Source organism: Pseudophryne corroboree, chromosome 9, assembly GCF_028390025.1.
Source record: "Pseudophryne corroboree isolate aPseCor3 chromosome 9, aPseCor3.hap2, whole genome shotgun sequence".
Classification (NCBI taxonomy): Eukaryota; Metazoa; Chordata; class Amphibia; order Anura; family Myobatrachidae; genus Pseudophryne; species Pseudophryne corroboree.
Genome location: NC_086452.1, coordinates 460,047,363 through 460,073,966, shown reverse-complemented (window position 1 = coordinate 460,073,966; position 26,604 = coordinate 460,047,363). Strand labels below are relative to the sequence as shown.

Genomic DNA, 26,604 nt, shown 5'->3' with positions numbered 1-26,604 from the left:
TGCAGTAACTAATGCCATCTGTAGTATATGGCGCTACAGTAACTAATGCCATCTGTAGTATATGGCGCTACAGTAACTAATGCCATTGTAGTATATGGCGCTGCAGTAACTAATGCCATCTGTAGTATATGGCGCTGCAGTAACGAATGCCATTGGTAGTATATGGCGCGGCAGTAACTAATGCCATCTGTAGTACATGGCGCTGCAGTAACTAATGCCATCTGTAGTAAATGGCGCGGCTCCTGCCATCTGTAGTAAATGGCGCGACACTTTATAGAGCTGGAGAAGGGAGAGTATGAGTTATAGCGAACGAGAATTGGCCCCTCACCACCTCCTCACCCATCTGGGGCGTAAGAAGAATCGCACAATTATACAGAAGAACTTTTCCCAATGCACTGTCTTCAGTTTAGCGGTCAGCTTTCGACGTCTTCTAATCTACTCTGTTCCCAGAAACCAATTGCTAGTCTGCGCAAGTCCTTAGTGATATTTGGGCGGTTTTCAAGGTCTTCATACAGGGACGCCACAATCTCCAGCTTTCTGTAATCTTCTGGCTTTACCAGACTCCTGACCACCTGCAGGCAGCGATCTTTCAGGCTGAAGACTGTGGAGGAGACACGTGTTTATGTTACATTATAATGGTTTTATTTCTCATTCATCCACAACGTGTGCAGAAGCATCATAGCCAATACGATTACACCACTTGTCTAGCAGATGTTACTTGTTAAGCATCCCAATACCTTTTCCCACTTTGCACCAGGTTTCATAAATGCCTCACACTGGGGGTCATTCCAAGTTGATCACACGTAGCAACTTTTTGCTGCTCGTGCGATCAACCTGACGCCGCCTATGGGGGAGTGTATTTTAGCATAGCAGGCTGCGAACGCTTGTGCAGCCCTGCTATGCTAAAAAAGATTCCTGCAAAACAAGACTAGCCCTGCAGCTACTTAACCAGTGCGGCGGATCCAGCGATGAAGGTCCCGACTGTGATGTCAGACATCTGGATCCGCCTGCGTTGGACTCACCACGCCTGGAAAACAGTGAGTATCCGCCCAGGAACGCCTCTAGTTCGACCTAAGTGTGGTCGACCTTGAGACTGGATACCAAAAGAAGGCACTTAGGGGTCGCGCGCAGCGGCCACATCCAGGGGGGCCCATAGTGCGCATCCGTGACCCTTTACCATGTGAGGTGATTGACAGCAGCGGCCATTGGGGGGGGGGGGGGACACACGCGTCGTCGCTGCATTTAGAGGGTGCGGTCCGGACAACGCAGGCATGACCGGACTGTTTCGGGCTGGCTATGTGAAGTCACACGCAGCTGCTCCAAGAAAAAAAATGCGCAGGCAGGGTTCAACCTCTAATCGATGCATTCGCAAATACATTGTGAACGCATTGTGGAGCGGCGCCCAACACACGTGAGTAGATGGACGCAGGTCTTGCTGCAGGAGGAGAGATCTGCATCCATCTCTGAATAACCCCCTTAGTAAATATTAAAGCAGTGTATCCCGGTAAGATATGCTTCTGCCACACACCACTATCACTCTGTAAAATGCAGCACACGATGTAGAAACGTGAAGAGAATGTTACCTGGCAAAGAGATGTTCACAACGGCTGGCGGCCCGTTCTCATTAGGGGAAGGCAGATATATCTCCTTATTGTTTACCGTCAGGGCCACGTCTGTCTCAACGTCACGGAAAACCCAAATATGATCTGCGGGACGGAAGAAGATGCAGATATTTAGGGGCAGTGACAACGAGTGATATTCTTGTTATCACTTGTTATGAATTTTAAATGTTGCTTCAACCAATCAGCTCCTGTCATGTGTTTGAAAAATGACGGCAGCTGATTGGTTGGAACACCAAATCTGTCCCTTGTGGTCTTGTGCTGGGTACACTCTAGGACGATGGATCGTCCGGACCTATCTGACGATCGGTAACATACGCACTTAACAATCTTTGGCCTGAACCTGATGTCACAAGTGGGCGGGCACATGTAAATTGTGATGTCAGTCACCGCAGCGGGTGTATGGGGCGGTCTGCAGACCTCCTATACACATGGCACAATACGCTGATATATCGCCCATCGTCTGTGCTGCAGGACTGACGCAACATGTCTGTGAACAACGTAATTCACAGACATATTGGGGGTACACACCCGCTGACGCACCTACGGTATATCGGCTATACACCGTCTCTTAAAATCTCAGAAGTGTTGCTGTAAAGCGATGATTGGAAATCCATCCAGGAATCGGGGGAAATGAAACATTAAAAAAAAAAAATGCCTGATTTGCCGATTACAACCGATTTCAGTTAGGAAAGAACACCGGAGTGACAGCAAATTGTATGCAAGGCATACGGAAAAAATGGCTAAAATGTTTTGTGAATAATGGCGGTGTTTGATGTAGACGATCATGTCTATGGGGGTCATTCCGACCTGATCGCACGCTGCCGTTTTTCGCAGCGATCGGATCAGAACTGCGCATGCGTATGCAACGCACTGCGCAGGCGCGTCGTACGAGTGCAAAGCGGGTCGTTGCACAACGATGGATTCTACGACGAATCCGTTCGTACGGGCGATCCCAAGGTGATTGACAGAAAGAGGGCGTTTATGGGTGGCAACTGACCGTTTTCCGGGAGTGGTTGGGGAAACGCAGGCGTGTCCAGGCATTTGCAGGGCGGGTGTGTGACCTCAATTCCGGGCCCGGACAGGCTGATGTGATCGCAGCGGCTGAGTAAGTTCTGAGCTACTGCACAAATTGTGTTTGCATCTCTCGGCTGCAAAAGTGATCGCACACTTGCACAGCAAATACACACTCCCCAGTGGGCGGCGACTATGCGTTCACACGGCTGCAAAAAGTAGCTAGCGAGCGATCAACTCAGAATGACCCCCTATGTCATAAATCAAACAACTGTGCAACTTGCTAACATGCTTAATTTAGATGTTGAAGTCGAAAATATTTAAGAATTAGGGGAATATGTCGAAGGAGAGCTAACTAACAAAGATTTAATAGAGTTGGAAGCGCAGCAGCACTTGGAGGAGGAGGAAGAAGAAGATGAAAGAAGGGAAGACGTACAAGAGAAGCGCAGTGTAAAGGGGTTTGCTGGTGAGTTCTCGAACGTGAATGTAGCTGTTTGCACCTGAAGGTATAGACCCAAATGTTAAAAGTTTAATGAAAGTGGAACGGCAAATGAATGGACTTTTACAATGACGTGAAATTTATGAAGAAAAACAGAAAATGACAAAGCAGACCACACTAACAGGATTCTTCCGGAAAGATACACCCAGTACCAGAGGCGGAACTACCGGCAGTGCAGGCAGTGCACTGCACTGGGGCCCGCCTCTGTCCAGGGGCCCAAGCATGTAATGAGTCAAACTGACTCATTACATGCCGCTGTGCGCTGCGGGCAACCGCTGCCCGCAGCGCACAGCCGCCCGGCGAAGAGAGGAGAGGAGAGGAGCAGCGGTACTACAGACGGGGGAAGGAGGAGGAGGGAGGCTGCGAAGGGAGCCGCAGCAGCGCTTTGTTACTGGTGGAGGCGCTGCTGCTGCTGCCCCTCTGCTTCCCTATAGGCTGTCTTCCGAGAACAGCCTATAGGGAAGCAGAGGGGCAGCAGCAGCAGCGCCTCCACCAGTAACACAGCGCTGCTGCGGCTCCCTTCTCAGCCTCCCTCCTCCTCCTTCTCTCCAGCCCGGGAATCGTCTCTGACGCTGCACCGACGAGGAGCCTGAGCCAGCGGAGAGGGTAAGTATAATTCTTCTTTCTTTCTTTCTTTCTTTCTTTCTTTCTTTCTTTCTTTCTTTCTTTCTTTCTTTCTTTCTTTCTTTCTTTCTTTCTTTCTTTCCTTCTTTCTTTCTTGTGCCTGCCTGCCGCAATGTGTAAAAATGGGGGACTACCTGCCGCACTGTGTAAAAATGGGGGACTACCTGCCGCACTGTGTAAAAATGGGGGACTACCTGCCGCAATGTGTAAAAAGGGGGGACTGCCTGCCGCAATGTGTAAAAAGGGGGGACTGCCTGCCGCAATGTGTAAAAAGGGGGGACTGCCTGCCGCAATGTGTAAAAAGGGGGAATCAGCCTGCCGCAATGTGTAAAAATGGGGGACTGCCTGCCGCTATGTGTAAAAAGGGGTAATCTGCCCGACGCAATGTGTAAAAAGGGGAATCTGCCTGCCGTAATGTGTAAAAAAGAGGGACTGCCTGACGCTATGTGTAAAACAGGGGGACTGCCTGACGCTATGTGTAAAAATGGGGAATCTGCCTGCTGCTATGTGCAAAAATGGGGAATCTGCCTGCCGTAATGTGTAAAAATGGGGACGCTGTCTGCCGTAATGTGTAACAAGGGCACGCTGTCTGCCGTAATGTGTAACAAGGGCACGCTGTCTGCCGTAATGTGTAACAAGGGCACGCTGTCTGCCGTAATGTGTAACAAGGGCACGCTGTCTGCCGTAATGTGTAACAAGGGCACGCGGTCTGCCGTAATGTGTAACAAGGGCACGCTGTCTGCCGTAATGTGTAACAAGGGCACGCGGTCTGCCGTAATGTGTAACAAGGGCACGCTGTCTGCCGTAATGTGTAAAAAGGGCACGCTGTCTGCCGCTATGTGTAACAAGGGCACGCTGTCTGCTGTAATGTGTAAAAAGGGCACGCTGTCTGCCGTAATGTGTAACAAGGGCACGCGGTCTGCCGTTATGTGTAAAAAGGGCACGCTGTCTGCTGTAATGTGTAAAAAGAGGAATCTGTTCGCTGTAAGGTGTAAAAGGGTCTCTACCTGGTGTAGTGGTGCTACTGTGCGGCGTAATTTGAATAATGGAGACTACTGTGTTGGTATTATTTTGTGGCCACACCCCTTCCCCACGAAGCCATGCCACTATGTATTTTTGCGCGCGCCTACGGCGCGCACTGCCCCTGGGGTGGACTTGGATGGGGGGGGGGGGGGGGGGCCAAAGCATTTTGTCGCACCTGGGCCCACCGCTTGCTTGTTCCGCCACTGCCCAGTACCCCTATAAGTCCTTACATTTCCTACCTGTCATCTCCCTTACCCAGGCCCTCTGCAGCTCCTGATAACCCTAATTCCAATGAGGACGATGATGGTGACCCCAAACCATCCGTACACACAGCACGATGCACCGATATATCTTTACATAGATCAGTCGTCGGCTGTGCTGCACAGTCGACGTGATATGTCTATAAACAACATCGTTCACAGACATATCACTGGTACACACTGGCCGACAGACCAGCAATATATTGGCCGTTCAATTGAATATATTGGGCATTCGTTACATCGTCCAATGTGTACCCAGTATAAGAGTTACGCTAAGTAAAACAAGTTTTGCAAATTAAAAATAAGTTATGCAAAGTAAAACAAAGTTTCCTTTACTTTGGGGGTCATTCCGAGTTGTTCGCTCGCAAGCTGCTTTTAGCAGCTTTGCACACGCTAAGCCGCCGCCTACTGGGAGTGAATCTTAGCTTCTCAAAATTGCGAACGAAAGATTAGCAGAATTGCGAATAGACACTTCTTAGCAGTTTCTGAGTAGCTCCAGACTTACTCTGCCACTGCGATCAGTTCAGTCAGTGTCGTTCCTGGTTTGACGTCACAAACACACCCAGCGTTCGCCCAGACACTCCTCCGTTTCTCCAGCCACTCCCGCGTTTTTCCCAGAAACGGTAGTGTTTTTTCACACACACCCATAAAACGGCCAGTTTCCGCCCAGAAACACCCACTTCCTGTCAATCACATTACGATCACCAGAACGAAGAAAAAACCTTGTAATGCCGTGAGTAAAATACCTAACTGCATAGCAAATTTACTTGGCGCAGTCGCAGTGCGGACATTGCGCATGCGCATTAGCGACTAATCGCTCCGTTGCGAGAAAAAAATAACGAGCGAACAACTCGGAATGACCCCCTTTATTCACAATAGATAAGAATGATTGCGGTACTGTATTACATATATTGTATATGCATACACATACTGTACTATTTCAGATACAGTACTGTACATATGTATGTGTATATTACATATATATTCTGTTGATGCTTTCACTCTATCTTTATCCTTCAAGATTGTTGAAATGGTGTAATGTTCCAGCGCTAAGTCACCTGCTATCTCTTTATCTTTCTTACCAGCATCATTTATAATATACTCGCTTAATGCCCAACTCGTTTAATGACCTAGTCGTAGAAACGAAACTTGGTCGTTAAGTGAGGAGCGCCTGTATTATTATTATTATTACATTTTATTTATAAGGCGCCACATGTTTTTCGCAGCGCCGTACAAAGGACAGTACAGGGGACAAAACATTGCATTACAGTAAATAAATAACAGAAATAGAGTACAGGTAACAGAGCACCACACATTCTCAAGACATAGTACAGCTAAGATGTAAGTATTGAGGGAGTGATCATCGTACTACTAGAGGCTGGTGGCCATAGATGGAGATGAGCCTTTACTAGCAGTATAAAGATGGTCGTTGAGTAGGGGAGAGCTGTGAGTGAAATGTGTTGAGACGAGGGCTTAGATAACAAGAGGAAAGAGGGCCCTGCTCTGAAGAGCTAACAATCTAATGGGGAGGGGCGACAGACAGATGACAAGAGGTGCAGGCAAGTGGGAGGTAGCCTGATGGCAGTATGCAAGCAAAGCTGAGATGTTCACGGCATGAGGCAGGGGGGTGGAGGCGCGGCTTCAGGACTGGGTTATGCATCGGGAGGGTATGCTTTGATGAATAGGTGTATTCCCAATTCCCCAACCTGGCTGACAGGGGATCGGGACATTGGGGGTCATTCCGAGTTGATTGCTAGCTGCATTTCCAGTCAGTGTCATGGGGAACTAGTACCCCTTTTAGACATACGACCCCGGAATTTCCCTGCTTAGACCCGAGATTTTCTCTTCAGCAAAAACCCGTGTTTTTGTTTGAGACCCCCTTCCTCACTACTCCACAGACCCGGGAAAATCCCAGGTTGGCCCCTTTCAGACATAAGCTGTGTTTTCCAGTTTTGAAGGCAGTGTCATCATTTTAAGGGGACGGTTTGCAGGCACACAATAATGAGGTCATCGTCCTCCTTCCAATGAGACATGAGAAAGAGAATGGCAGTGTTCCTCTCCGGCTGTCGCTGATGATGCATCAGGTGGCCCTTCCTGGCCAATTAAAACTGTTTACTTGCAGCCAGAAAGCAAATTCACCAACCCAGGAAGAAAGACCCGGTAATAACCCAAATTGCAGGGTTGGCGACTCGGGAACACGTTCCCAGGTTGGTGCCTTTCAGACCAAAATCCCGGGTTGATGCGCGTGCAAAATCGCGGGATTTTGGAGGATGTCTGAAAGAGGTATAATATAGTCTGCCCGTCGCCACGTTACATAGACAAGTGAATTTTATTCTGCCAGAGTCCAGGGTGCAGCCCCGCGGGGCACCACACAAAAGGGGCACAGTAACTATAACACTTAGCACTCTAGGCACTGTACCCAGATAGGTGATCATCCTGAGCTCAGTGCCGGGGGGCAGAGTTGGGTAGGGCTCCGGGTCCCCCTTGAAGTTCACCCAGATGGGCTGCACGGTGCGGGGACTCTGGTTGCAGAAGATGATGTAAATCTTTTGTTGACTGCCCAAGGATCGTAGCGTGGGGATCTCCGGCGGCATCGTGAGGCTTCACCGAGCAGTGTGGCCAACTCTGAAATAAAAATATAAGCAAATGATGAGTGGAAAACCAGCGCAGCACCAGCGTCCGACTCCTCACCCCTGCTGTCTCTCCGCGCACGCATCCTCACTCCTGCTGTCTCTCCGCACACACATCCTCACTCCTGCTGTCTCTCCTCACACACGTCCTCACTCCTGCTGTCTCTCCACACACACGTCCTCACTCCTGCTGTCTCTCCACACACGTCCTCACAAATGCTGTCTCTCCACACAGGTCCTCACTCCTGCTGTTTCTCCTCACACACGTCCTCACTCCTGCTGTCTCTCCACACACGTCCTCACTCCTGCTGTCTCTCCTCACACACGTCCTCACTCCTGCTGTCTCTCCACACACGTCCTCACTCCTGCTGTCTCTCCTCATACACGTCCTCACTCCTGCTGTCTCTCCTCACACACGTCCTCACTCCTGCTGTCTCTCCACACACGTCCTCACTCCTGCTGTCTCTCCTCACACACGTCCTCACTCCTGCTGTTTCTCCTCACACACGTCCTCACTCCTGCTGTCTCTCCTCACACACGTCCTCACTCCTGCTGTCTCTCCTCACACACGTCCTCACTCCTGCTGTCTCTCCTCACACACGTCCTCACTCCTGCTGTCTCTCCTCACACACGTCCTCACTCCTGCTGTCTCTCCGCACACACGTCCTCACTCCTGCTGTCTCTCCTCACACACGTCCTCACTCCTGCTGTCTCTCCTCACACACGTCCTCACTCCTGCTGTCTCTCCTCACACACGTCCTCACTCCTGCTGTCTCTCCTCACACACGTTCTCACTCCTGCTGTCTCTCCTCACACACGTCCTCACTCCTGCTGTCTCTCCTCACACACGTCCTCACTCCTGCTGTCTCTGCTCACACACGTTCTCACTCCTGCTGTCTCTCCTCACACACGTCCTCACTCCTGCTGTCTCTGCTCACACACGTCCTCACTCCTGCTGTCTCTCCTCACACACGTCCTCACTCCAGCTGTCTCTGCTCACACACGTCCTCACTCCTGCTGTCTCTCCTCACACACGTTCTCACTCCTGCTGTCTCTCCTCACACACGTCCTCACTCCTGCTGTCTCTGCTCACACACGTTCTCACTCCTGCTGTCTCTCCTCACACACGTCCTCACTCCTGCTGTCTCTACTCACACACGTTCTCACTCCTGCTGTCTCTCCGCACACACGTCCTCACTCCTGCTGTCTCTCCACACACACGTCCTCACTCCTGCTGTCTCTCCACACACGTCCTCACTCCTGCTGTCTCTCCTCACACGTCCTCACTCCTGCTGTCTCTCCTCACACACGTCCTCACTCCTGCTGTCTCTCCACACACGTCCTCACTCCTGCTGTCTCTCCTCACACACGTCCTCACTCCTGCTGTCTCTCCACACACGTCCTCACTCCTGCTGTCTCTCCTCACACACGTCCTCACTCCTGCTGTCTCTCCACACACGTCCTCACTCCTGCTGTCTCTCCTCACACACGTCCTCACTCCTGCTGTCTCTCCTCACACACGTCCTCACTCCTGCTGTCTCTCCTCACACACGTCCTCACTCCTGCTGTCTCTCCTCACACACGTCCTCACTCCTGCTGTCTCTCCTCACACGTCCTCACTCCTGCTGTCTCTCCTCACACACGTCCTCACTCCTGCTGTCTCTCCTCACACACGTCCTCACTCCTGCTGTCTCTCCTCACACACGTCCTCACTCCTGCTGTCTCTCCTCACACACGTCCTCACTCCTGCTGTCTCTCCTCACACACGTCCTCACTCCTGCTGTCTCTCCTCACACACGTCCTCACTCCTGCTGTCTCTCGTCACACACGTCCTCACTCCTGCTGTCTCTCCGCACACACATCCTCACTCCTGCTGTCTCTCCGCACACACATCCTCACTCCTGCTGTCTCTCCTCACACACGTCCTCACTCCTGCTGTCTCTCCTCACACACATCCTCACTCCTGCTGTCTCTCCACACACACGTCCTCACTCCTGCTGTCTCTCCTCACACACGTCCTCACTCCTGCTGTCTCTCCTCACACACGTCCTCACTCCTGCTGTCTCTCCGCACACACATCCTCACTCCTGCTGTCTCTCCTCACACACGTCCTCACTCCTGCTGTCTCTCCACACACACGTCCTCACTCCTGCTGTCTCTCCACACACGTCCTCACAAATGCTGTCTCTCCACACAGGTCCTCACTCCTGCTGTTTCTCCTCACACACGTTCTCACTCCTGCTGTCTCTCCACACACGTCCTCACTCCTGCTGTCTCTCCTCACACACGTCCTCACTCCTGCTGTCTCTCCACACACGTCCTCACTCCTGCTGTCTCTCCTCACACACGTCCTCACTCCTGCTGTCTCTCCTCACACACATTCTCACTCCTGCTGTCTCTCCTCACACACGTCCTCACTCCTGCTGTCTCTCCTCACACACGTCCTCACTCCTGCTGTCTCTCCTCACACACGTCCTCACTCCTGCTGTCTCTCCACACACGTCCTCACTCCTGCTGTCTCTCCTCACACACGTCCTCACTCCTGCTGTCTCTCCTCACACACATTCTCACTCCTGCTGTCTCTCCTCACACACGTCCTCACTCCTGCTGTCTCTCCTCACACACGTCCTCACTCCTGCTGTCTCTACTCACACACGTTCTCACTCCTGCTGTCTCTCCGCACACACGTCCTCACTCCTGCTGTCTCTACTCACACACGTTCTCACTCCTGCTGTCTCTCCGCACACACGTCCTCACTCCTGCTGTCTCTCCACACACACGTCCTCACTCCTGCTGTCTCTCCACACACACGTCCTCACTCCTGCTGTCTCTCCTCACACACGTCCTCACTCCTGCTGTCTCTCCTCACACACGTTCTCACTCCTGCTGTCTCTCCTCACACACGTCCTCACTCCTGCTGTCTCTACTCACACACGTTCTCACTCCTGCTGTCTCTCCGCACACACGTCCTCACTCCTGCTGTCTCTCCACACACACGTCCTCACTCCTGCTGTCTCTCCACACACACGTCCTCACTCCTGCTGTCTCTCCTCACACACGTCCTCACTCCTGCTGTCTCTCCTCACACACGTTCTCACTCCTGCTGTCTCTCCGCACACACGTCCTCACTCCTGCTGTCTCTCCGCACACACGTCCTCACTCCTGCTGTCTATCCACACATATACTCACTCCTGCTGTCTCTCCGCACACATGTCCTCACTCCTGCTGTCTCTCCGTACACATACTCACTCCTGCTGTCTCTCCGCACACACATACTCACTCCTGCTGTCTCTCCGCACACATACTCACTCCTGCTGTCTCTCCGCACACATACTCACTCCTGCTGTCTCTCCACACACATGTCCTCACTCCTGCTGTCTCTCCGCACACATACAGTCACTCCTGCCGTCTCTCCGCACACATACAGTCACTCCTGCCGTCTCTCCGCACACACATACTCACACAGGCTCCTTTCCCTTCCACTCCACTGTGCACTTATGCAGAGTTTCTCTCTCACTTCCTGATTGCATTAACTCCTTCAGGCCCTGAAGCCCAGTCTAGTGCCGCGTTAGAGCTCCATAGTAACGCAGGACAATGCAATGTATTACAAGACTAGGAATTTTCTCTAAAACATAAAACGTGCTCATATACAGTATATATAGACAAATCCCTTTTCTCTGGTCTGAAAGAGACTATAGGCACTGCCACCTAGAGGAAGGGGGAGTGGGTACTAGTAATTACCCGTCCCAGGGCCAGCGCTACCATTAGGCAGCTGTCTATGGGCGCCGGCACTTGGAGGGTAGTGTAGAGTCACTGAGTGGAACAGATAAATAAAGTATGTCTCTGAACATCCTAACACAGCGGCCGCCGCCACTATCTCCACTGTAACTGCACTCCATGGCTAGCTAAGCTATAAACATAGTGGCAGCTCCGGGAGTTTTGGCGGGTGTCGACGGTGCAGGGCAGATGCTGAAGCAGCGCAGTCCACGAGGGTGAGCTGGTGGCAGCTATACCTTGATAGCGGAGCTCTCAGTTTCCCAGTCAAAGGCAGGGACTCAGCTCCTGCAGTGCAAGGGAGCCTGTAGCACCAGACCGGGCCTGAGTGAGGTAGGAGTTGGGGGAGCATTTCCTGGAAAGGAGATCGTGGATAGCCATTAGCCAGCAATTTTGTGAGTACAGCAGCACTGACCCCACAGCTAGTCATACACCAAGTGCAATTTATGGGTAAGCTTAAAGACTATAGCCACTACCTGGCGCAATGTGTATAATGGGCTACCTGGCGCAATGTGATGCTCTACCTAATGCAATGTGTATAATGTTTTGTTCATACGTTTGTAAATCCAGTCATCAGGACACAGAGACATGTGAGTTCACTGCTGTGCTGTTTATTCCATCACCAACTCCAGGCACACTGCACACTGGATCACCCGCTTCCCAGCATCCCCCTGGTCCCAGGGACCATCACTGAAGATTCAGGCTTACACATGTTAGTAAGGGAGTGACTACAAATATTAAGCATTCTAATACACTAACATCACATCCTCTTTTCTTTAAAGATAAGCCCTGTATGCTTCAATGCAACAATTAACAATGTCATATTAAGAACATCATCTAACACGTTTCAATGAGTCTCTCAGGTCTGCGTATTTCCATTTTGGGTCTTTCATACACAGTCTGTGTTTCATCGACCATGTTGGACCTTTCTAGAATCGTGGTTTGTTCACCATTATGAGGATCATCATACATGTCAGATGAAAGGTATTCTTCAGTCATGTTGTCTTCATTATGGTTAGGTTGATATCTTAAATCCACCCGATTTCTTCTTACTTCCATTCCACGCTCTGTATGTATAGTATAAGATCTTGGTGCTACTTGTGCTTGCACAATACCTTTCTGCACCCAAATACCTTTCTCATGATCTCTGAGACGGACTTGGTCACCCGATTTTATAACAGATAAGCTTTTTGCTCGGCTGTCATGGAACAGTTTCTGTTTCGCCTGTTGACGTTCCTTACTCAGTCTGACCAATGCTGAGTTATGTGTATTAAGCAGTTCATCATGTATCGGGAGATTTGCTCTAATCCTCCTTCCCATCAGCATTTGTGCAGGAGAAAGTCCATTCTGTAAAGGTGTACTGCGGTAGATTAAAAGACTTTTGTAGGAATCTTCTTTACCTTCTTGAGCTTTTTTCATGAGACTCTTTACAGTTTTCACTGAACTTTCCACCAACCCATTTGAGCGTGGTTAGTGGGGACTTGACGTAGTATGGACAAATTCCCACTCATCAGCAAATTGTCTAAATTCAGCACTGGAAAACTGAGGACCATTGTCAGTGAACACTTCCATAGGAACACCATGCCTTGCAAAGATTGACTTCATGCAATTGATTACGGCTTTACTAGTAGTTGTATGTAGTGTCTTCACCTCAGGGTAGTTAGAGTAATAATCAGTCACGACAATGTATGTTTTCCCATTACAATCAAATTAATCTGCGCCAACTTTCTGGTATGGTCTCTCTGAGGACTCAGTGGCTCGACTTGTTGTTTTGGTCTATACGTAAGACATTATTCACATGTAGCTGTAGTCTGTGCTATGTCTTGGTTTATTCTTGGCCAATACATAACTTCACGCGCTCTCCGCTTACATTTTTCTTCTCCTAAGTGGCCTTCATGTATCTTGCACAGCATAGTTTTTCTTAGTCGTGCAGGTATGACAAACCTATTGCCTTTGTAAATAATACCATCGACAACTGTAAGGTCACTGTGGTACATCCAATAATCATGGATAGACAGCGGGCACGCATGTTTTTCTGCTGGCCAACCTTTCAGAATGATATCTTTCAACACTTTCATTGTGTCATCTGTCTCAGTTTCTTTCCTAATCTGTTCTTGTCTTGCAAGAGACAGTGGTAGAGAAGCTACGATCAAATTAACATAGGCTTCTATCTCTTCATCCATCAGACTTTTGGAACCTTCACTTTTGTCCACAGCACGAGAAAGTGTATCAGCAATGTACATGTATTTGCCGGGACAGTACAGCAAGTGTACATCATATTTCTGTCGTCTGAAAAGCATTCGTTGAATTCTCATGGGACAGTCATGCAATGATTTAGTCATGATAGCTACCAATGGCTTGTGGTCAGTTTCCACTGTAAATGTTTGACCATACACAAACTGATGAAATCGCTCACATGCATATGTGATCGCTAGAAGTTCTTTTTCTTTTTTTTTATATTAAATTTTTATTATTGAGTTTTCATACAAATTACAGTTACATTTAGATAGGTAAATAAAATCAAGAGGGGGGAGAAGACACGTACACAACAGAACTAATAAGGGCAAGGGGGAGGAAGGGTATGTATCAGGGAAATCTTAATACAACAATGACAGCAGAGTATAATGAAGGGAAGGAAGTCTGCATCAATTAGCAAGTTAAGGTCCAGTGTGGACCGGAGAACGAAGCACAGAAAGGTCGTGTAGGTCAGTCAGGGCACCAGATACACCTATTTGGCCTGATCTCTCCTTATATAGGGACCATTTAAACCATTTCTTACTAATAGAGGTAGTCTCTGAAGAATAATTGCCCTCTGCTATTTCGAAAACATAATGTTGATGCACTCTATTTTCTATCATCGATAAATTGGGGATGACCGCCGACTTCCATTTGGAGGCAATGGCGGTCTTAGAGGCTATGAGAATGTGGCCCAAAAGGTATCTATCACAACTAGACATCTCACCAGAGTAATAATGAAAGAGTGCCAAGAGGGGGTCAGGTATAAGGACCACTCCTAGTATGTGGGAAATGAAAAGAAACACCTCCCTCCAAAGCAACCGGATTGCCGGACATAGCCAAAAAACATGAAGGATATCTCCCACGGGTCTGGGACTCAGGGTCGACAACAAAAAGGTCGACACACCTTAGGTCGACGCCAATTGGTCGACACACCTTAGGCCGACGTGGACAAAAGGTCGACAGGAACAAGGTCGACATGGAAAAAGGTCGACATGAGTTTTTTATGTTTTTTTGGTCTCGTTTTCTTCGTAGAGTGACCGGGAACCCCAATTAGTGCACCGCGTCCCCTCGCATGGCTCGCTTCGCTCGCCATGCTTCGGTCATGGTGCCTTCGCTCCGCTCCGCTCGGCACAGATTACCGTTCCAATCGTAGTCCACGTGGATCGTTAAGTATGAAAAGGTTCGAAAAAAGAAAAGAAAACATAAAAAACTCATGTCGACCTTTTTCCATGTTGACCTTGTTCCTGTCGACCTTTTGTCCATGTCGACCTAAGGTGTGTCGACCAATTGACGTCGACCTAAGGTGTGTCGACCTTTTTGTTGTCGACCTGGAGTCCGGATACCATCTCCCACCATCCCACAATTCCTCCAGCAACTAGAGGAGACATCAGGCCAAATCTTATGCAGACGTTCCGGTGTAAAATATACCCTATGAACCAATTTATAATACATTTCACAATGATTCACACATTTAGAAATTTGAAAGCAAGATTTAAAGATATCTTTCCAGACATCTTCGGTGAAGACCGCAGGGAGGTCTTTTTCCCATTTAGTCTGTGAGGGAAATACTCCATGGTGGGATTCGGTCACAAGATGTTGGTACCATCTGGAGATGCCACCCCTATTACCGCTAGGCACTAGAAGAGACATCAATAATTTAGGGAGACCGGTATGGAGGACTCGGTTGGGAAAGCAGCTTTGAAGCCAATGTCGCATTTGCAGGTATTTATGAAAATCTTGTTTAGGTACCCGAAATTGTTCCTGGAGTAAGGAAAAGGGGACCAAAACACCGTCTCAAAGGACATCCTTTAGGGTGGAGAGGCCTATGTCCTGCCAATGGTGTAAGTGCAAATCTGGGATCAATAGGGCTATAGCATGGAGAGACAGTTGGGGGGAGGGCAGAGCGCCAGCAGGGAGAGATTTAATTACGGTTCTCCATGCAGACAACGTTGCGTGGACCACGGAACACTCAGCAACTCTAGCAGGGATTGAAATGGTGGGCAACCAGAACATGTCCGGCAGTGTAAAGGGGAATACAGCATTCTGTTCTAAGGATACCCATGGTTTAGAAGTGCCCTGGGTGAACCAATCTCTGGCCTGAGCGAGTAAACAAGCAGTATGGTATCTCTCTAAATCTGGATACGCGACTCCACCGGCACACTTTGGAGCAATCAAAGTGGATTTCGCTATACTCAGCTTTGAGCCCCCCCATATATATTTGGTTAATAAACTATTAAATCTATTACAAATATCTTTAGGGAAAGTCCTGGGGATGGTACGGAAAAGGTACATCAATTTTGGTAAGAGAACCATTTTCGCAGCTGCCACTCGTCCAACCCAGGAAACCTCCTGCATCATCCAGTCTTTAATAAACAGTTCAAATGCCCGAAAGAGTGGGTCGTAGTTACACCCCATTAAATCCCGCTCCCTAGATATATGTACACCCAAATATTTAAGCGATCTGAGTTGCCACGCGTACTTATAATCATTCTTTAGACGTCTAAGAGTGCTATCAGAAATATTCAGAGGGAGGGCCTCAGTCTTAGTAGTGTTCAGCTTGTAGTAGGAGACCGCTGCATAAGAGTCCAAGAGAGAATGTAAATGTGGTAAAGACGATTCAGGCTCTCTAAGGCATACTAAAATATCGTCAGCAAAAAGACAGATTTTATGGGGCATCCCTCCTACCACCGGACCCACAATTGAGTCCAACACCCTAATCCGCTCCGCCAGAGGCTCAACAGCCAGAACAAAGATGAGGGGTGATAAGGGGCAACCCTGACGAGTCCCATTAGTAATATTAAATGTAGAGGAATTGCAACCATTGGTGAAAACTGAAGCCGAGGGCGCGGAGTACAAAGCCAAGATGGAGTCGAGTATCCTGCCCGCAAACCCAAAACGGCCCAGGGTAGCCCGTAAATAGTCCCAGTGGAGCCTATCGAATGCTTTTTCTGCATCCAGAGAAAGGACCAAGAGAGGTTCGCCCCGGACCTGGCAGCGTTCAATCAAATTAATAACCCTGCGTGTGTTATCTGACGCTTGCCGGCCCAAAACAAAACCCACCTGGTCAGGGTTGATCAAACTAGGTAAGAGAGGGGATATCCTATTCGCAACCATCTTAGCAAACAATTTAAGGTCAGTGTTCAGCAATGCTATTGGGCGGTAATTCTGAACCACTGTAGGAGATTTGCCTGGTTTAGGGATAGTAACTATCCGGGCCTTTCTCCTTCGGGAAACATGTGGAGTCAGAGGCTTCATTGAAGACTGACGTCAAAAGTGGGGCAAGGGTTGATTTAAATGTTTTATAAAAGTTAGAGGTGTACCCATCTGGGCCGGGGGTCTTATTTACTGGACAGGAATCTATGGCTGCCTCGACTTCTTCGAGTAACCAGGGAGAGCTAAGGGATTCACGAGTCTGAAAATCAATAGTGGGGAGAGACAACCCATCCAAAAACCCATTAATATCCGCCAAAGTGGGCTGAGGGGTACCAGGTTCATCTCAGAGGTTATACAGCTGCGAATAATATTCAGCGAACGTATTAGCTATCTCAACCGGATCGGTTACTTTAACTCCAGTAGATGTATGGATAGCATGTATGCGTTCCTTAGCTCTACGCCCCCTCAATTTACGCGCCAGCAAACGTCCCGCTCTATTACCAAGCATATAATATTTTTGATTAAGCCGCTGCAAATTGCGGTGAACTTCAGTTAAGGCAAATGTATTCACCTTTTCACGGGCAGCAAGGAGTTGCTTAAAGAGGGATTTATTAGCAGGGCTGATTTTATGTGCAGATTCCAGTCGGGAAGCCTCTCTTTCGGCCGAGGCGTATCTGTCTCTATACTCACGTTTGAGTCTAGCCGCTATTTGGATTGCAGAGCCTCTAACCACGGCTTTCAGAGAACACCAATGAGTGAAAACGGATGTATCCTTGGGGCAATTAGTAGCCAGATATAAATCTAGAGATTGCTGGATGGCCTGGTGAGCCTCAGGGCGGGCAAGAAGGTACGAACCCAGTCTCCAGGGACCATGGGGGACTACCCTTTTACTGGTATCCCAAACTACAAAAAGTGGCGAGTGATCTGACCAAGACATAGGTAATATGTCCACCTTACTTATAGCCGCTAACGTCCACTTATCCACTAATGCCAAGTCTATTCTAGAGTATGAGCTATGGACGTGGGAATAGAAAGTGTAATCCCGCTCTGCAGGGTGTTTGGCCCTCCATACATCATACAACGCATACTCAGCTAGCAGTTGACCAAATTTGCCTGAGGGATCCTGGGCTGGACTTCCACGAAGGGTTCGGGTTGGACGGGAGCAGTCAATAGTGGGATCTAACACCATATTGAAGTCTCCAAGGATCAAAAGCGCCCCCCCTAGTACGATCCTGGAGAATTCTACAAAAGGTTCTGAGAAATGGGATTTGTTTGGTATTTGGGGCGTAGCAAGAGACCAGAGTGGTCTCTACATTATCTAGCTGACCTACTATGATTAAATATCTCCCGTCAGGATATTCATATTGCGCTATAAGAGCCACGCCAGCTTTGTTGGCGGGTAAATTTGCAGTATAACAATGGGGGTAACGTGAATTAGTGAAGAGAGGGGGATTCTGACTATGAAAGTGCGTCTCCTGTACCGCTACCACTTGCGCCTTAAGCTTATGAAAATAATTTAAGGCCAATCTTCGCTTTTGGGGAGAGTAAAGCCCTTTGGCATTAATAGAGACTATGTTCACCATGTTCAACTACAAGTAGAGCTGATGACTCCGCCGACCAATTTCTGTGCTTAAACTGATACACCTGATAGGGGGGGGGGGGGGGGGGGAACATATCAAAGAACAGGAGGGAAGACATAAGGAAAATAAAAAAGACAAAACTAAATTGATCTCTCTTGAGATCACAACCAGTCGCCATAATGTGGCGGCTGTGTAGGCTAAAGGGGGGGGTTAGTGGCATAGCTCCCACCCGCCGCCATACTTTTGTACTGTAAACTAAAGAACACAAGAACATCTTGATAATACGAGAAGAGATGAATACACATGCGTGCAAGCAAAACCTTAAGAGCAGATAAGGCGGAACAGAAACGCTCCATCATGGAAACATAACGCAGAAATCAAACATTAGAACCATTCCAGCGACTCTTACTACTTATTAAGCTACCCCAACAGGCCAACATTAATAATAAACTGCTATGTCCGGGGAGGCGCCAGGCACAATGCTCGAAAAAAAAAAAAAACAGGGCAATTAGTATAACAAAATATGCAATCAGGAAAACACGTCCGAAACATGGACAAATCGCCCACCATACTCAGCGCCTCCCCAAACACACCACGGCCTTTTCAGACAGGGGCAAAGGTAATAGTGACATAGCAAACAACTATATCTGGAGAGTCACTGGAGTCACAACAGTAGAAACATAGCAACTATGTAAGCTGCCTGACCCAGAGCAGGCGTCCTTACTTCACCGAGGACCAGTACTGCTGAAGTCGACGGGGGGAGGAGTCTGCAGAAGGTCCTGCAATGTTCCATGATTTAAGCAATTTCGCCCCTTCATCTGCAGTAGAAATGGAGACAGTAGAGCCATCTCGGGGAATCAACAGCTTGGTAGGGAAACCCCAACGATAAGGGATATCAGCCTTTCTGAGGGCCGCAGTGATAGGGTGAAACGATCATCGTTTGTAGAGGGTGGCTGCAGACAAATCACCGAAGAGTTGAAGTCCTTGAAGGGCTGAAGATGTGTCAGACGTCGGTCTAGATGCTTACAATAAGGCCTCCTTAACGTGAAAGTAGTGCATCTTCATTAGGACATCTCTAGGGGCATCGCCTGGAGCCGCTCTGGCCTTCGGTAACCGGTGTATTGGATCAATAAGGAAGTCTGCAGATGGAGACTTAGGTAATAGAGCTTTAAATAAGGCCACGGCGTAATCGTGCAAACTGCTGTGTGACACCGACTCGGGGACCCCACGCAATTTAAGATTGCTACGAAGTGATCTGTCCTCCAGATCTGTGACTTTGTCCCGCAAAAGTTTCACCTCCGCCTCTAATGCATCATGAGAGTCCAGTAGGCCGTTATGGGACCCCACGACTTCCTCCATTTTAGTTTCCAAATGGTCAGTGCGGCCACCCAGGTCATCTATAGATTGTTGACATGCCGTTAAGGTGGTACGGAACTCGGCCGCCACCTCCTCCTTAAAGCGAGACAAAAGTAGCTTCATAGTGCCCACAGTGAGGGCATCTCCATCTCCGACCTTGTCCAGACTCGTAGCGGCTGTAGATGCAGAAGGGGGCGCCTTCAGAGAGGGAGGAGTCTGAGGGACTGCGTCTTTTGTAGAGGTCCCGGTAGCTTTAGGACGAGACATATTCGGAGATGACTTGAAAAATGAAAGCTGCGGGACAGGTTTTGACGATTTGCTGCGTCTAGAAGGCATAATAAGGCACAGAGGAAGACAGCTCAACGGTTCCAGACACAGAAGATAGAAAAATCTGAAGGCTCCACTGTCTCAGGGACTATCAAGACATCACGTAGATAAGGGCAGGGGTAGGAGATAACTCTCGTATTACATTGGCATGAGCAGGGCTGACCGGGCTATGAGGCTAGCCATCCTCTTATGCACGCAAAAGAAACACCGGGGGGAGCTCCAGCCCAGCGCCCCAAGCACACTGGGGACACTCAGGCTTGGATGGCAGGCTATATAGAATCAAGGCCGCTATGAGGGTTATTATAATTTAAAGAACTCCTGGCAACTCCAGGTGTAGATAGAGGGGTGCAGCCCATCCACAAGGGAGGATTCCAGACGGAGGAGGGATGTGTCAGTAGGGCTGGGGGCCAGGCCCGTCGCGGTCGCCCCTACGACCGTATTATTATAAGCTTCAAACTTCAGCCCCCGGATCTAGTGTAAAGTGGCTGGAGGCCGCAGCTGCCCGGCAACGGAGGAAGCTGCGCAATCCTCCTGTGCTGCCCAGCGAGCCACCCACAGCCGTGGACGGACTCGCAGAGGGGCAGGGGTACTGCAGGACCCACGGGTGCCCAGAGGTGAGCAAGCGGGGGGGGGGGGGGGGACTCGTCGCCCACACGGGGCAGTTCTCACCCCAGGGTGCGGGAAGGTGCGGTTGTAGGGCCCCAGGTAGACGGGGGGGGCAACCGCAGAGAGAGCCGCTGTACGTCTGACAGGCAGGGGGGGGCTGCGGCCGGGCCGGCGGTCCGCCCGCAGCAGCGGGGGTCGGGCGCCCGTCCAGAGCTCGTGGGAAGGAGAAGGCGCAGTCACCTCAGTGGAGCCGGGTCAGCAAGCCGCGCACACCCGGGGGCCGCTGGATGTCTCCTCCGAGCTCCCGCCGAGTCTTTCCTCATTGCTCGGCAACCAAGATGGCCGCCGCCCGGGCTCCGGAGCGCTCAGCCCGGCTCCAATCCAGTCCTGGATTGCTCCTGCTGGTCGGTAAGGAGCACTGAGCAGGCTAAAGTGACGTCCAGACAGGGGACAGGGTCCAGGCAGGCTCCTCAGGCGTCCCGGGAGGGCAGACCACTCGGCCTGGGGTATGAGTAAAAATTGAGGCCCCGGCTTCAGGGCAATGAGTAGGCCACAATCCGCGGGAATTTTAGCACTGGTTGCTCTGTAATGATCTGTTTCAAGTTTTGCCAACTTTCTTCTTGTTCATGTGACCACGTCCACTCGTTATCTTTGTCCAACGACCATCTAAGAGAGGCTGTTCGTTTAGAGAGTTGAGAAATAAACTTTCCTAAGTAATCATTCCTAGGAATCTTCTGACGTCGTCTTTGTTGTTAAGACGTTCCATGTTCACTATGGCTGATATTTTCCTTGGGTCTGGTTTTACACCTTGATCCGAGACCACGTCGCCCATAAAGGTAAGTGTATTCACTCCAAATTCACAATTGTCCTTGTTTAGCTTTAGATTCACTTTCTTGACAAGTTCCATTACTTGTCTCAATCTAGAATCATGTTCTTCCTTTGTGGATCCCCAGACAATAATGTCATCCATCATTGTTTCAACACCTGGAATATGTTCAAAAATCATGTGTATCTTTTTGTGATATACTTTTGGAGCAGACAAAATTCCATATGGTAGTCTAAGAAATCTGTATCGACCTTCTGGTGTATTAAATGTACAAAGCTTTGAGCTGGCCTTATCTAGCTTCATTTGCCAGAATCCTGAAGATGCGTCCAATTTACTGAACAATTTTGCTCCTGCAAATTGCGACATGATTTCATCTCTGGTTGGTAGTTTAAAATATTCTCGTTTAATAGCTTTGTTTAAATCTCTGGGGTCTAGACATATTCTGAGTTGTCCATTTTTCTTTTCAACAATTACTAAGGAGCTTACCCATTCAGTAGGCTCATCAACTTTCTGTATCACACCCAAGGCTTCCATGCGATTTAACTCTTGTTTCAGTTTTACTCTCAGCGCAAACGGCACTTTTCTACAGGGGTGTATCACTGAAGAAACTTGCGTGTCTATATTTATTTTATGCTCTCCAGGCAAACAACCTAGACCTTCAAACAAGTCTCTGTATTCTGTAAATATCGATTTGCAGTCATCTTCTACTTGTGATGTCACCATAAAAAACTTTCTTTAGCAAGCTTAGTTTCTCACAGGAACTTAATCCTAGAATCGGTTGCACATTTTTATCCACAATCAGTAGAGATGTTTTAAACTGTTGTCCCTTATATTTCAGTGTCACTGGGCATGTACCTTTCACATAAATTTCCTCCCCAGTGTACCCTGTAACTTTCACTTTGGCTGGATGAATTTTAGGTTTTACTCTAAAAGTCTTATAGTCTTGAAATGATATTAAATTCACCTGCGCGCCAGTATCAAGCTTAAAGGGAATGACAATCTCGTTCACAGTTAAAGGGACAATCCATTCTTTCTTATCTGCACTGCAAAGTTCAATGCAATCCACAAAGAATTCATCTGTTTGTTTAACAGCATGCACTTTGGTTGTTTTACTTTTAATTTGACAGCATTTGGCAAAGTGATTAAGTCTACCACATTTAATGCAGGTTTTACCATAAGCAGGGCACATTTTAGGATTGTGAGCATTTCCACATCTACTACACATTTCCTTATTAGACTGTGGCTTAGACTGCTTCATTCTTGAGAATGGAGATTTGCTTTGCTCTGTTTTCTGCACTAGATATACAGCAGCATCAGCGTCCTTGTGTAACTTTTTGGCTTGAAATCTAGTTATTTCTGCAGATCTACACATAGTCACTGCCTTTTCTAGTGTTAGGTCTTGCTCTCTCAGCAATCTCTCTCTGAGTCCATTATCAGGTATTCCACAGACAATACGATCTCTAATCAGTGAATCCTTTAAATCACCAAACTCACAGGTTTTACTGAGTGATTGCAGCTCTGTAACATGCTGATCAAATCCATCTACAGACTTCTGATCACATGTGAAAAACTTATATCTTTCATATGTCACATTTTTCCTTGGCACAAAGTAATCTTCAAACTTTTGCATTATAGAAGATAGCACCATATTCTGCCCCTCAGCAAACTGAAAACTATTATAAATGTCCAGCACATCCTCTCCTATCACATGGAGGAAAATGGATGCCTTCGTTTTATCAGCCTCTGTATCAGCTCCACATGCAGCAAGATATATATTAAACCTTTGCTTAAATCTTTTCCAGTTTTCAGACAAGTTACCAGACATCAGCATGCCGGTTGGAGGAGCTAGTTTATCCATGTTTACTCACTGTTTGAAGAGAGGAGCACACGGCAGGCTTTGCAGACACTGAGTATCACAGCCTTACATACTTCTGCAAAATTCTTTCACACTCTGAGAGCACTAGCAGTCCAAGTTAAACTTCTTCTGACACCATGTTTTGTTCATACGTTTGTAAATCCAGTCATCAGTACACAGAGACATGTGAGTTAACTGCTGTGCTGTTTATTCCATCACCAACTCCAGGCACACTGCACACTGGACCACCCACTTCCCAGCATCCCCCTGGTCCCAGGGACCATCACTGAAGAGTCAGGCTTACACAGATTAGTAAGGGAGTGTCTACAAATATTAAGCATTCTAATACACTACCATCACATATAAGGGGCTACCTGGTGCAATGTATATAACAGGCTCAACCTGGTTCAATGTGTATTAGAGGCTCTACCTGGCACAATCTGTATAAGAGTCTCTACCTGCCGCAATGTGTATAAAAGGTTCTAACTGCCACAATTTGTATAAGGGGCTCTACCTGGCGTAACGTGTATACGAGGCTCTACCCGGCGCAATGTGTATATGTGGCTCTACCTGGCGCAAAGTGTATAAGAGGCTCTTCCTGGAATAATGTTTATAAGGGGCACTGGCTGGCACAATGTGTATAAAAGGGGCTCTGCCTGGGATTAGGTGCATAAAAGGGGCTCTACCTGGCATAATGTGTATAAGGTTCTCTTCCTGGTATGTATAAGGGATACTACTGCGTGGTGTAATGTGACTGACGGACACTACAGTGCGGTGTAATGTGAATTGGTACTATTCTGTGGTCACTCCCCTTCCCCGTAAAGCCATGCCCCTATATTTTTGCCACCTGCCTTTGGCATGCACTGTCCTTGATTTCAATGGGGAAGGGGGAAGCACCAAAGGAAAGGTTTGCCCTGGGCGCCACAAGGTCTAGAACTGGTCCTGATTGCTATTATAGATTATGCAGCTATAATAGCAAAAGACGGGTACTTATTAGGAGAAAATCTAAAAAGTACTATAGACTGTTACAGTCTAATCAACACTGCAGCTGGCAACTATCTGAGGGGGGAGGATGTGGGAGAAAATATCTCTTTGGTGTGGCACTAACATTTATCAGGCGGTGGCTGTGGACGCTGCCACCGTGTATTGGGGGGGAAGGGGGGGGGGGGCACTGAAGATTTGCCTGGGGTGCTGAAAAATCTAGCACCGGCCCTGCCCGTGCTCCTTACCTGTCAGCAGCTTCTCCTGGCTAAGGGGCACAATAGCACCCCCAAATCTGCGCTTTTCCACATTAATTTGCATAAGGGGTGTGTCCACACCTTCCCGTGATTAGGCCAGAAACATTCCCTTCATACATTTCTAATGAGCAGCTCCTCAGATATGCACCGTGGAAAGCACGTCCCGTTATAGCCAGGACCAGTTCTACACCTTGTGGCGCCCAGTGCGAAAGTTTTCGCTTGCGCCCCCCCCCCCCCTCGGTAAAACAGTTAGTGCGTGACGGAGGTGCGCGTCAAAAATAGGGGCGTGGCCACAGTTATGCCCCCAGTAGCTGTGCCCCCAGATTTGCCCCAGGTAGATGTGCCCCCAGTTGATTTGCCCCCAGTAGATTTGCCCCCTGTAGCTGTGCCCCCAGTAGCTGTGCCCCCTGTAGCTATGCCCCCAGTAGATGTGCCTCCTATAGCTATGCCCCAGTAGATTTGCCCCATTAGTTGTGCCCCATCGCTGTGCCCCCTGTTGCTTTGCCCCCAGTAGTTGTGCCCCGTCACTGTGCCCCCAGTAGTTGTGCCCCCTGTAGCTATGCCCCCAGTAGATTTGCCCCAGTAGTTGTGCCCCCTGTTGCTTTGCCCCCAGTAGTTGTGCCCTCTGTTGCTTTGCCCCCAGTAGTTGTGCCCCCTGTTGCTTTGCCCCCAGTAGTTGTGCCCCCTGTCGCTGTGCCCCTTAGTAGCCGCTTACAAACACACACAAAAATAAAAAACAATACTGCCCCGCTCCTGCTTCCCGACCGCTGCTGCTGCTGCTCTGTCTGGCCTCCCGCGGCTCCTCTATGGGAGAGACGTCATGACGTCTCTCCCATAGCAGCGCCGCACAGACACAAGAGGTCAATAATGACCTCTAGTGTCTGTCCCTGGAGCCGGCTGCAGCGGACGCCCACACAGCCCACGGCGTCTGCTGCAGCCGGGGTGCGGGTAGGCGGTGGTGCCTGCGGGGTGACTGCGGCCGCGCCCCCCAGGCCGCAGCACCCCCAGGCCGCAGCACCCCGGGCGCAGGCACTGCTTGCCCGCACCAAGAACTGCTCCTGGTTATAGCCATAGGCATTAGACCAGAATGACATACTGCACATCGGAGATGGTGGAGAGTGCAAGTCCTCCTGATGGGAGGAAAAAGCTGTGTGCCCTCCTTTTCTGCCCTGCATAATTTAATTACCCCCATCCTGCAAAATTGCATCTTGTTTCTGCACTTCAGTGTAAAACCGTGTGAGCTCATGCACCCCATCCACTGTCACGGTCCGGCGGGTCGGGTTCCGGGACCAGTGGTACTTACCTGTCCGGATGCTCTGGCGCGGTCACTCCGGAGGAGGTGCGGGCTGCTGTCGAGGGGCACGACTTGTAGGCATGTTTGGGAGGAGAGGTCTCAGAGGCAACAGCAAACGTTTGTGCAGCTTCCAGCTGCAGAGGATCGGGATGGGCGTCGCCGCCTTGGAAGGATCAGCTAATCTAAAACACTCAGTCACTTGCAAGGTTTGCAAAACCAATGGGGTACAGTCTGCAGGTATAAATCTGGGGATTTCTGGGTAAGAAATCGCCAGTGCTACGTCTCTCACACAGTACTGTGTGTCAGGGACGTGCAGGCATAATGATTAAAATAATAAAAAGAAGATAATTATAGCACAGATTCTGTGATAAATATTTTCTTTTATTATTCAAATCATTTCCCCCAGTGTATATGGCTGCGTCTGAAGGTGGGAGGCAGCGGGAGAGGTGCCTCCCGCTGCTAACACTAAAAATCCGGGCAGCGGGGGGCGGGCAGGGCGAAGCAATGGGCTGTGAAAGTCCATTGAAAATGCATAGGGAAGCGGCACCTTTACTGGTGCCTCAATGACAGGGGCGTGCATTCAGCCCCGATGAATGCACGCCCCTGTCAGTCCCTCAGATGTGATTGGCCCAGCGGATCCAGTGCTGGATCCGCTGTCCAATCAGTAGCAGGCCGCATACTAATCCCC

General features: G+C 49.2%; 1 protein-coding gene across 3 annotated transcripts; it reads right to left on the bottom strand.

Annotated features, from left to right (window-relative positions):
• On the bottom strand, positions 1-26,011 carry LOC134957142 (von Hippel-Lindau disease tumor suppressor-like). 3 transcript variants are annotated; one of them, XM_063938857.1, is made up of 4 exons: positions 25,926-26,011; positions 7,459-7,664; positions 1,584-1,706; positions 1-601 (listed from the first exon to the last, which is right to left on the bottom strand). In XM_063938857.1, the coding sequence occupies exons 2-4, from the start codon at positions 7,631-7,633 to the stop codon at positions 414-416; spliced, it is 486 nt and encodes a 161-aa protein (XP_063794927.1). In that variant the 5' UTR covers positions 7,634-7,664; positions 25,926-26,011; the 3' UTR covers positions 1-413. The 3 variants fall into 3 exon arrangements, with proteins under 3 accessions (XP_063794927.1, XP_063794926.1, XP_063794928.1); XM_063938856.1 differs by lacking the exon at positions 25,926-26,011 and adding an exon at positions 11,132-11,229; XM_063938858.1 differs by lacking the exon at positions 25,926-26,011 and adding an exon at positions 11,064-11,098.
• Between the last annotated feature and the right edge of the window lie 593 nt (positions 26,012-26,604).

What these genes read in the sequence shown, in the direction of transcription:
- LOC134957142 (XM_063938857.1), bottom strand. Translation starts at nt 7,633, where the DNA reads ATGCCGCCGGAGATCCCCACGCTACGATCCTTGGGCAGTCAACAAAAG. An exon ending in CAGGATGATCACCTATCTGG is followed by an intron (nt 1,707 to 7,458) that starts GTACAGTGCCTA and finishes TCCGTCCCGCAG; the next exon opens with ATCATATTTGGGTTTTCCGT. An exon ending in TGTGAACATCTCTTTGCCAG is followed by an intron (nt 602 to 1,583) that starts GTAACATTCTCT and finishes TCTCCTCCACAG; the next exon opens with TCTTCAGCCTGAAAGATCGC.